The sequence below is a fragment of the Hypanus sabinus genome, chromosome 16 (genome assembly GCF_030144855.1).
Source record: "Hypanus sabinus isolate sHypSab1 chromosome 16, sHypSab1.hap1, whole genome shotgun sequence".
Lineage (NCBI taxonomy): Eukaryota > Metazoa > Chordata > Chondrichthyes > Myliobatiformes > Dasyatidae > Hypanus > Hypanus sabinus.
The window spans coordinates 70,187,092-70,199,283 of record NC_082721.1 but is presented as its reverse complement, the minus strand read 5'-3'; the positions used below and the strand labels follow the sequence as shown (position 1 = coordinate 70,199,283).

The window sequence follows — 12,192 nt, the reverse complement described above, 5'->3', positions numbered from 1 at the left end:
CATTAATGATATGGATGATGGGGTGGTAAATTGGATTAGTAACTATCCAGATGATACTAAAGTAGGTGGCGTTGTGGATAATGAAGTAGATTTTCAAAGCTTGCAGAGAGGATTTAGGCCAGTTAGAAGAGTGGGCTGAACGATGGCTGATGGAGTTTAATGCTGATAAGTGTGAGGTGCTACATTTTGGCAGGAATAATCCAAATAGGACATACATGGTAAATGGTAGGGCATTGAAGAATGCAGTAGAACAGAGTGATCTAGGAATAACAGTGCATAGTTCCCTAAAGGTGGAATCTCATGTGGATAGGGTGGTGAAGAAAGCTTTTGGTATGTTGGCCTTTATAAATCAGAGCATTGAGTATAGGAGTTGGGATGTAATGTTAAAATTGTACAAGGCTTTGGTTCAGGAAGATTATTTCCGATGTTGGGGAAGTCCAGAATGAGAGGTCACAGTTTAAGGATAAAGGGGAAGCCTTTTAGGACCGAGATGAGGAAAAACTTCTTCACACAGAGAGTGGTGAATCTGTGGAATTCTCTGCCACAGGAAACAGTTGAGGCCAGTTCATTGGCTATATTTAAGAGGGAGTTAGATATGGCCCTTGTGGCTAAAGGGATCAGGGGGTATGGAGAGAAAGCAGGCACAGGGTTCTGAGTTGGATGATCAGCCATGATCATACTGAATGGCGGTGCAGGCTCAAAGGGCCGAATGGCCTACTCCTGCACCTATTTTCTATGTAAGGCCAAATTTGGAGTATTGTGTCCAGTTCTGGTCACCGAATTATAGGAAAAATGTCAACAAAATAGAGAGAGTACAGAGAAGATTTACTAGAATGTTACCTGGGTTTCAGCACCCAAGTTACAGGGAAAAATTCAGCAAGTTAGGTCTTTATTTTTTGGAGCGTAGAAGGTTGAGGGGGGACTTGATACAGGTATTTAAAATTATGAGAGGGATAGATAGAGTTGACGTGGATAGGCTTTTTCCATTGAGAGTAGGGGGGATTCAAACAAGAGGACATGAGTTGAGACTTAGGGGCCAAAAGTTTGGGGGGGGGGATTTCTTTACTCAGAAAGTGGTAGCTGTGTGGAATGTGCTTCCAGTAGAAGCAGCAGAGGCAGGTTTGGTATTGTAATTTAAAGCAAAATTGGATAGGTATATGGACAGGAAAGGAATGGAGGGTTATGGGCTGAGTGCAGGTCAGTGGGATTAGGTGAGATTAAGCGTTTGGCACAGACTATAAGGGCCGAGATGGCCTGTTTCCGTGCTATAATTGTTATATGGTTAAATAACCCGAAACATTGACACATTTGTACAGTCTTTACAGCATCCTGGTTATGGGAAGTTTTCAGAGTATTAGTATATAGTTTGAAGTCTGATATAAAAAATAGAAATTAAGGTTTCTTATTGTTGTATTTGCATTTACAGATATAAAATTTACTGTAAGTTAACAAAAGACTTATGATTTTTAAAATTCCCTATGAGATTTGGTTACATATTTAGTAAACCTAAATAAAACATTTTCAAAACAAAAAGTAAATTGACAAACATCAACCCAAAATGTTTTAACACACTCACAATCTCAAAACAGATTAAATCCTCTAGATATAAACCACAAAGTTAATTTCAATATCAGAATTAAACATTGACAAATAAACATTGGTTGGATAATATCTATGTATAATTTTAAATGAAATTTCTTTTATTTTGTTCAATAAAAATTTATTAAATAAGCCCCAAATACTACTCCATCTCAGATTCCCCAAGCGACTATTCCAAACACTAACAGCCGTACGGAATAGAAGTAATGTCTTTTTGAAACAAACTTCTAATACCTCTGTTAATTTTTTTAAAAGCCGGAGGAAAACAAATCTTTCCTGCAGCTGTACTGGATGGATCCAAGCTGGGTAATTCAACTACCGATGATGATGTAATTCTAAACAACATAATTACACCAGAGGGAACTGCATCCACAACAACAGGAAATTCAAAGGTGGATAAACGCTCAGTATATTTTAATAAAGTACCACTTGAATTAAATAACTGTTCAACTAACAATTACCAAGACTAACGACAGGGCACTTATTTTACCCAGAAACCTCCGCGCCTCAGAATTCACGTGATGATCAATGCGCATGCGTAGGGGGTCACAGTTAGGGCCGAAAATCGCGCATGCGCTCAGTGGACTAAAATCTCGGAAGAACCGGTGGCAGGTAGGACAGGATTTTCATCAGCTTCGGCTTCCCCTCCCCGACAAAAGAACAATTACTGTGATCCCAGAAACTCTGGGTGGTCCCGGTCTATCCCTTCCCTCTCAGCCCAACGATCCGGGTCCAGGGAGTTTTCTCCTGAAGAACAAAAGAGTTTGCGCCATTCCTGCCGCGCATGCGCATCGTTACAAACCGAGGCGGATAGATGGGTATCTATTTCGTAAGGTGTTCTGGGTATGAAGGCAGCCATTGGTGATGCTGGCAACGATATCCCTGCAAATCCGTAGGGTGTGATTGGAAGCACATGGATCTCTCAGCTGAGCTTCGGCTAAATCCAAAGATTAGGAACTCGGAACAAAAATATAGTTCCAAGTTAATCTCTGTGAAGAGTCTACTTTCCAGTCAATGAAAATGTTAATTAGTGTTCCACGGGGGAAATATATAATCCTTCCAGCTTTAGTTTTTGAGAAGATCACCTTCGTTATCCCTCTTCTTGTTCTGGACTTTTCTACCCGTGAGAGCAAGTTTTGTACCAGTCTTTTTGTCTGCATAGTATCAAACACCTTTGTCCTGGGTAAGAAGTAACCTATAGCTTTCACATCACAAAAGTGCCACTCTTCAGTGAGAAAGACTACAACCCTTCACTTCACATTCATTGGCATTGCCATCAGTCAGGAATGACAGGCAGATGATATGGCAAAACTGCAGGCAGCGCAATGGGTTGCAGTATAAACGGGGGTAAAATTGAAAGGGGTGACAAATGCAGGATTGAAGGTGTTATATTTGAATGCACACAGTATATGAAATAAGATAGATGATCTTGTAACACAGTTGGAGATTGGCAGATATGACATAGTCATTGTTGAAAGATGATTGTAGTGGGAGCTTAATATCCAAAGAAACACGGTGCATCAAAAGGACAGATATTTAAGCAGAGGAGGAGGTGGCCCTGCTGGTTTAAAAATGAGATCAGATCTTTAGAAAGAATTAACATAGGACCAGAAGATGTAAAATCCTTGTGAGTAGAGTTAAGAAACTGCAAGCATATGAAGACCTTGATTGAAGTTATTTACAGGCCTCCAATCAGTAGCCAGGATGTCTATAAATTACAATGGGAGATAGAAAAATCATGTCAAAAGGCAGATAGATTGGGAAAATCAAGTTGGTGCTGGATTCTAAGAGAGAATTTGTGGAATGCCTATGAGAAGGGTTTTTGGAGCAGCTCATTGTTGTACCCACTAGGAGATCAGCATTTCTGGATTGGGTGTGAGTAATGAACTGGATATGATCGGGGAGCTTAAGGTGAAGGAACCCTCAGGAAACAGTGGTCATAATATGATAGAACTCGGCCTGCAATTTGAGAGAGAGAAGCAACAGTTAGATATAGCAGAATCAGGATTAATATCACTGGAATATGTTGTGAAATTTGTTAACTTAGTACAGCAGTGCAATGCAGTACATAATATAGGGAAAAAGTAAATCAATTACAGTAAGTATATATATTAATTAGTTAAAATAGTCAAAAAGAGAAATAATATTTTATAAAGTGAGGTCATTTGCATGGGTTCAGTGTCCATTTAGGAGTCGAATGGCAGAGCAGAAGAAGCTGGTCCTGTATTGTTGAGTGTGTGCCTTCAGGCTTCCGTACCTCCTGATGGTAACAATGAGGAGAGTTCATGTCCTGGGTGATGGCAGGCCTTGATAATAGAGGATGCCTTTCTGAGGCACTGCTCCTTTAAGGTCTAGGAAGCTAGTACCCAAGATGGAGCTGACTAATTTTACAGCTTTCTGTAGCTTCTTTTGATCCTGTGCAGAAGCACCCCCCCCCCACCATACCAGACAGTGATGCAGCCTGTTTAGACTGCTCTCCACAGCACATCTGTAGATGTTTGCAAGTGTTTTAGATGCCAAACAAATTTCCTCAAACTCAAGATGAAATACAGCTTTTTTCTTGCCACCTTTATAGCTGCATCAATCTGTTGGGACCAGGTTAGATCCTCAGAGATCTTGACACCCAGGACCTTGAAATTGCTCACTCTCTCTACTTCTGATCCCTCCATGAGGATTGGTTCATGTTTCCTCGTCTAACCTTTCCTGAAGTCCACAATCAGCTCTTTCGTCTTACTGACGTTGAGTACAAGCTTGTTGCTGCAACACCACTTAACTAGCTGGTATATCTTGTTCCTGTACGGCCTCTCGTCTCCATCTGAGATTCTACCAACAATGGTTGTATCATCAGCAAATTTATAGATGGCATTTGAGCTATACCTAGCCAGACAGTCATGGGTATAGAGAGTGCAGGGCAGGACACATCCCTGAAGTGCACTAGTATTAGTTGTCAGTGAGGAGAAGATATAATTACCAATTTGTAGATGTGGTTGTCTGGTTAGGAAGTCGAGGGTCCAGTTGCAGAGGGAGGTACGGAGCCCCAGGTTCTGTAGCTTATTAATGAGAATTGCGGGAATGATAGTGTTAAACGCTGAGCTATAGTCAACGAACAGAATAATGACAGAGGTGTTTGTATTGTCCAGGAAATCTAGGGCTTTGTGAAGAGCCATTGAGATTGTGTCTGCTATAGACCTATTGTGGCGATAGTCTAATTGCATTAGATCCAATTTTGCACTGGAATAAAAGGAATTACAAAGATTTGAGAGAGGAGCCGGCCAAAGTTGATAGAAAGGGGAAACTAGCAGGGATGATGGCAGAGCAGCAATGGCTGGAGTTTCTGGAATCAATTTGAAAGGCGCAGGATAGATACATCCCAGAGGAAGAGGAAGTATTCTAAAGGCAGGGTGACGCAACCATGGCTCACAAGGGAGGTCAAGGACAACATAAAATCAAAAGAGAAGGCATATAATACAACAAAATTGGTCGGAAGTTAGAGAATTGGGAATTTTTTTTAAAAATAAGAGAAGGCAGCTAAAAATACCTTAAGGGGCAGGGTAAAATGAAATATGAAGGTAAGCTAGCCAATGATAAAAATAATAATAATAATAATAATAAATATATTCAAAGCTTTTTCAGATATATGAAGAGTAAAAGAGAGGCAAGGTTAGATTCTGGACCACTAGAAAATAGTGGTGATAGTGACAGGGGGACAAGGAAATGGAGGATGGACTGAATAAGTATTTTGCATCAGTATTCACTGTGGAAGACACAAGTAGTATACTGGAAGTTTGAGAGCGTCAAGGGGCAGAAGTGAGTGCTGTTGCTGTTGCTAAGGAGAAGAAGCTTAGGAAACTGAAACGTACAATGGTATACAAGTCACCTGGGCCTGACGTATTACACCCCAGGGTTCTGAAAGGGATAGCTGAAGAGGTTCTGGAAGCATTAACAATGATCTTTCAAGAACCAATTGGTTCTGGCATGGTTAAGTGTCACTCCACTCTTTAAGAAGGGAGGTAGGCAGAAGAAAGGAAATTATAGGGCAGTTAAGTCCTATGATTGGGAAGATGTTGGAGTCAATTGTTAAGGATGAGGTCTCAGGGTACTTGGAGGAACATGATAAAACAGACTAAGATAGGTATGATTTTCTTAAGGGAAATTTTTGCCTGACAAATTAGTTAGAATTCTTTGAAGAAAAAACAAGCAGGATAGACAAAGGAGAATTGGTGGATGTTGTGTACTTTGATTTTCAGAAGGCCTTTGACAAGTTGACACTCATGAGGCTGCTAAACCAGATGAGAGGCCATGGTATTGCAGGAACGGTACTAATATGGATATCAGTGAGACCGGATGCAAACTGGGAGATTAGTTTGTCGAGCACCTTCACTCCATCCACCGCAAAAAGCCGGACTTCTCAGTAGCCGCCCATTTCAGTTCTACTTCCCATTCCCATTCCAACATGTCAGTCTTTGGCCACCTGTACTGCCAGGATGAGGGCACACTCAGGTTGGAGGAGCAACACATATCCTGTCTTGGTAGCCTCCAATCTGATGGCATGAACATTCATTTCTCAAACTTACGATAATTGCCCTCTCCCTCTCCTTCACTATTCCCCTTACTGATTCCCTCTTATACCTTCTCTTGTTTCCTGCCCATCATCTCCCTCTGATGCTCCTCCCCTCTCCCTTTCTTCCATAGGCTTCTGTCCTCTTGTACCAGACTCTCTTCAGCCAGTTATCTCTTTCATGAATCAACTTCCCAGCTCTTTACTTCATCCCTTCCCCCTCTCCTGGTTTCACCTATCACTTGTCACCTTGTATTTCTTCTTCCCCCTCTCCCCCTACCTTATCGTGACTTCTCTGCTTCCGTTCCAGCCCAGATGAAGGGTCTTGGCTCAAAATGCAGATGGCTTACTGCAACCCCAGTATTGTGTGTGTGTGTTCTATGAATAGAGTACTGGCAGATTGGCAGGAGGCAAAGTCTGGGAATAAAGGGATCCTTTTTGGATTGGCTGCCATTGACTAGGGGTGTTCCACAGGGACGTGTGTTGGGACTGCTTTTTATGTTGTACTTAGATTATGAAATTGATTGCTTTATGGGTAAATATAGATGGAGGGGTGGGTAGTGTTGAGGAAGCAGAGAGGCTGCAAAAAGACATACAGATTAGGAGAATTGGGGGGCAAAGAGGTGGCAGGTGGAATACGTTGTTGGAAAGCATATGGGCATGCACTTTGGAATAAGAAATAGAAGCATAGACTATTTTCTGAATGTGGAGAAAATTCAAAAATCTGAGATGCAAAGGGATTCTCATGCAGTATTCTCTAGATTTGCAGCTTGAGTTGGTGGTGAGGAAGGTGAATGCAATGTTAGCGTTCATTTCAAGAGGACGAGAATATAAAAGCAAAGATGTAATGCCGAGGCTTTATAAGCACTTGTGGTCCTCATTTGTAGTATTGTGAGCAGTTTTGGGCCCCTTATTTAAAAAGCAGTGTGCCAACATTGGAGAGGGTTCATGAAAATGATTTTAGGAATGAAATGGGTGTTCACATGAGCAATGATTGAATGCTTTGTGCTTCAGGACATGATAGAACTTGAAATGATACTATTGGAGAGAGTCAAATTGAGCCAAGTCACAGATCGAAGACAGGAAGTAATAGGCCATTCCAATATAGAAATGAAAACAGTCAGAGAATTTGATGGTCAGTCCCAGTAAGATGAGGAGTTGTTCCTCCAACTTGGTTTGAACCTTGCTGTAACAGTGTAATGTCAGACCTCACTGTAATGATTAAAATGATCTCATCTGAAATGTTGTACTTCACCCATTGTTGTCTTTTGTAAATCTTTACAGGTTGAAATGGCAAAGAATTTGTGTATGGCAATCTCAAACACAACAACAGGTCAGATTTGCTCTCTCAGTCCAGATATTTAAGAAGTGACCAGATGTTTCCTTTGTAATACCAATATATCTGTTGTTGATCCTTGAAGATGATGAAGTGTCTCATCCCAACTGAAAACGAGCTTTGTTTCTGAACTGAAGTTTTCTGTTCTAACTCAGTGAGTTCCGATGGAAACAGGGTGCTGACAACACACCAGCATTTGTTCACTGGAGATCAGTTTTTAAACTACACAGGGATCCACTATGTCTGACTTCTGAATTGCGAGAGAACTGATCACAGGGAGATAACATTATCTTTGTGTGGGATGGGACTCAGCTGACTTGCAGACACGCCAGTGGGTTCACAGTGGGAAGAGGCTGTTTACCTGTTCGTGCGTGGGAGGGGATCTGCTCAGTGATCCTGCTTGAAGATACATCTGCAAGTTTACACCGTAGTGAGACAGTTCATCTGTTCTGACGACAGGAAGCAATTCTTTGTCATCCAAGCTAAAGATATCTCAGAAAATTCAACCAGGGAGAGACTGTTCACCTGCTCCATGTGTGGGAAGAGATTCACTCAGAGAGATTCTCCTCCATATATGGGAAGAGATTTACACTTTCAGCTGATCTGCTGACACACAAGTCAATTCACACACAGGAGATGCCGTTCACCTGCTCAGACTGTGGGAAGGAATTCACTCGGTCATCTGAACTGAAGGTACACCAGCGAGTTCACTCTGGGGAGAGTATTTTCACTTGCTCAGACTATGAGAAGGGATTCACTCAGTCATCTCACCTACAGATACGCCAGCACGTTCACACAGAAACAAGGCCGTTCACCTGTTCTGTGTGTGGGAAAGGATTCACTCAGTTATGTCACCTACAGAAACACAGGCGAGTTCACACAGGAGAGAGGCCGTTCACCTGTTCTGTGTGTGGGAAGGGATTTACTCAGTTATGCCACCTACAGAAACACAGGCGAGTTCACACAGGAGAGAGGCCGTTCACGTGTACTGTGTGTGGGAAGGGATTCACTCAGTTATGCCACCTACAGACGCACCAGTTAATTCACACTGGGGAGAAACCATTCACCTGCTCAGACTGTGGGAAGGGATTCACTCAGTCATCCCACCTACAGAAACACAGGCGAGTTCACACAGGAGAGAGGCCGTTCACGTGTACTGTGTGTGGGAAGGGATTCACTCAGTTATGCCAACTACAGAGTCATCAGTCTATTCACACTGGGGAGAAACCATTCACCTGCTCAGTCTGTGGGAAGGGATTCATTCAGTCATCTAAACTGAAGCTGCATCAGCGAGTTCACACTGGGGAGAGACCGTTTACCTGCTCAGACTGTGGGAAGGGATTCACTCAGTCATCCCACTTACAGAAACACAGGCGAGTTCACACAGGAGAGAGACCGTTCACGTGTACTGTGTGTGGGAAGGAATTCATTCAGTTATGCCACCTACAGACGCACCAGTTAATTCACACTGGGGAGAAATCGTTCACCTGCTCAGACTGTGGGAAGGAATTCACTCAGTCATCTGAACTGAAGCTGCATCAGCGAGTTCACACTGGGGAGAGACCATTTACCTGCTCAGACTGTGGGAAGGGATTCACTCAGTCATCCCACTTACAGAAACACAGGCGAGTTCACACAGGAGAGAGGCCGTTCACGTGTACTGTGTGTGGGAAGGGATTCACTCAGTTATGCCACCTACAGACGCACCAGTTAATTCATACCGGGGAGAAACCATTCAGCTGCTCAGACTGTGGGAAGGGATTCACTCAGTCATCTGAACTGAAGCGGCATCAGCGAGTTCACACTGGGGAGAAACCGTTCACCTGCTCAGACTGTGGGAAGGGATTCACTCAGTCATCCCACCTACAGAAACACAGGCGAGTTCACACAGGAGAGAGGCCGTTCACGTGTACTGTGTGTGGGAAGGAATTCATTCAGTTATGCCACCTACAGAGACATCAGTCTATTCATACTGGGGAGAAACCATTCACCTGCTCAGACTGTGGGAAGGGATTCACTCATTCATCTGAACTGAAGCTGCATCAGCGAGTTCACACTGGGGAGAGGCTGTTCATCTGCTCAGACTGTGGGAAGGGATTCACTCGGTCATCTCACCTACTGACACATCAGCGAGTTCACACTGGGGAGAAACCATTCACCTGCTCAGACTGTGGGAAGGGGTTTCCTCAATTATCTCACCTACTGGCACACCAACGAGTTCACACTGGGGAGAAACCATTCACCTGCTCAGACTGTGGGAAGGGATTCACTCTGTCATATCAGCTCAAGGAACATCAACGAGTTCACACTGGAGAGAGGCCGTTCACCTGCTTTGAATGTGGGAAAGGATTCATTCGGTCATCTCACCTACTGACACACCAGCGAGTTCACACTGGAGAGAAACCATTCACCTGCTCAGACTGTGGGAAGAGATTTACCCAGTTATCTCAATTGAAGCAACATCAGCGAGTTCACACTGGAGAGAGGCCATTCACCTGCTCAGACTGTGGGAAGGGATTCATTCGGTCATCTCACCTACTGGCACACCAGGTACTTCACACTGGGGAGAAACCATTCACTTGCTCTGAATGTGGGAAGGGATTCACTCAGTCATCTCAACTGAAGTTACATCAGCGAGTTCATACTGGAGAGAGGCCGTTTATCTGCTCCGAATGTGGGAAGGGATTTACTCGGTCATCCCACCTTGTGGCACACTATCGAGTTCACACTAGGGAAAAAGTTTAAATATCCTGCCTACTGAATGCTTAACCATCACAGTTGCTGAATTCAGAAGCAAGTTCAAAAGTGACTGCTGTTGTTGAACTCTGCAGTTACTGCTGCTGCTCATCACACCCAGTTCTACACCCTGGACACTTGGCATAGGAGGAGTCTTTCTGCTGGTGTTCTCCTTTACTGGGCCTGGGGTTTAAGGTTTTGGATTAGTGACAAATAAATCAATTCTATTTTAATCTCTGTCTCAGGTACTTAGTAATTCTACAACCACACCCTGTGTACATTAGGGAGTTAACTCAGCCCTGTTGACCCCGTCTGTGTGTTCCATGACAGTTCTTTTCAACATCCTTGCTGTTCACTTCTTGTTCTCCCTATGGTGTTGGGTGCCAATCATCCCTCTGTGGGTGAAGAGGTTTCCCATGAACTTCCTGCATGACTTTCTGCAGACTGAAGAAAACGAGCTGACTGCAGTTATGTCTGACATGTTCTTCATCCCTCAAATCTCTGGCCAAGGAAGAATGACATTGGTAGTTAACCTGCTTATTCCTTGCTCATTTCAATATTCCAACCATTAGATAGATTTTCAATGGAGCAAGGTCAGAAACCAGAGATGGGGCAACCCTGGGCAGAGTTTACTGGAGGAACGGGGTATAGCAACAAATGATGGAGTAGCAAAATTTGGAAGCTGATTGACAGAGAAAATAATTAGGTTAACTTTGTGTACACTTGCTATGCCTGATGACATTGGGAGCTTGTTGTGTTAAACTGGACACTGAGTACTCAAAAAATATTGTCTAGATTGGTGCAATTTGGCTGAGGGGAGGCAATGCTTGTAAACACTTTTGATGGTATTGTTCTTACCCAGAAATCTCCGAACTTCAGAATTGACTGTCACTGTGAATCAAGTGCGCAGGTGCCACAAATCCAAAGTTGTGCCAACAGGCGCGCATGCATCCACTGAACAAAAGGCTGTGGACCTCCCAAGCACAGCTGAGATCTTGCAAGGATTTGAGACTCAGTTGAAAAATATATTTCCAAGTTTATCCCACATGGTGAACTTTTAATGTTTCAGATAAGTAGATACGCAATTTTTTTTATCAATTGAACTGGAACATTGAGATCAGGTCTGATTTCCAGAGCCAGCTGATGTTCATACTTCAGGAAATTACAGGAATAGATAAGATTGAGGCACAAAAAAAAACTGAGTCCAAATTCCAGTGAATTAAAACCTCAATTAGAACAGCAAAGGATAAAACTCCTTGGATCACTTTTGGTTCTTTAGCAGATTAACTTTGTTGAAGGTCATCTGGTTCTGGGTCCTGCCAAGTGAGACCATTATTCATTCTATTCTGTCTGGGTGTATAATGATAATGAGTACCACTGTCCTGGGTAACAAGTGACCTCTAGATTTCACACTACAAATGTTCCACACATTAACAATCTTCAAAGGGAAAGTCTAATCACGAACCCTTGACATTTATTGACATTGCCACTGTTGAGTTCACTGCTCAGTCGCCTCAAGGTCACAGTTATCAGAAACTCTGCAGGAGCTGCCATGTAAATACCGTGTGCTCCTAGTATGACATGCCCAGAGCTGTGGTGCTATAGCAACGGACAGAGACACACTGAGCCAAATCACAGACAGTTGATGGGCAGGATTGTCCCAGTCTTATACAGATATCTTCCCTGTCTCTGGATCTTGCCCTCCCCCCCCCCACCCTGCCTCGCAATTACCACCTTTGCCGTACTATGCTTCTGGATTTCGCCCTTTTGCCTACACTGACACGGGGTCTGGTGCCTCCCACCACCGTCTCCAGATACCCCATTCGTCCTACTGTGTCCCTGGATCTGAGCCTTCGCCCTCCTCTGTCTCCAGATTGCACCCATCTCCCCCACCCTGTCTCTGGATCTCACCCTTCTCCCCCCCCAACCCTGTTGCTGGAACTTCCCCTTACCTATACCCTGT

General features: G+C 43.4%; 1 protein-coding gene across 1 annotated transcript; it reads left to right on the top strand.

Annotated features, from left to right (window-relative positions):
* The first annotated feature begins 2,156 nt into the window (after nt 1–2,156).
* LOC132406425 (zinc finger protein 850-like) lies at nt 2,157–10,432 on the top strand. The gene is made up of 2 exons (XM_059992059.1): nt 2,157–2,211; nt 7,442–10,432. Exon 2 carries the CDS (start codon nt 8,130–8,132, stop codon nt 10,236–10,238), a length of 2,109 nt encoding a protein of 702 aa, XP_059848042.1. The 5' UTR covers nt 2,157–2,211; nt 7,442–8,129; the 3' UTR covers nt 10,239–10,432.
* Nucleotides 10,433–12,192: the final 1,760 nt, after the last annotated feature.

Coding starts and splice junctions, on each gene's coding strand:
- LOC132406425 (XM_059992059.1), top strand. CDS start 8,130: ATGCCGTTCACCTGCTCAGACTGTGGGAAGGAATTCACTCGGTCATCT.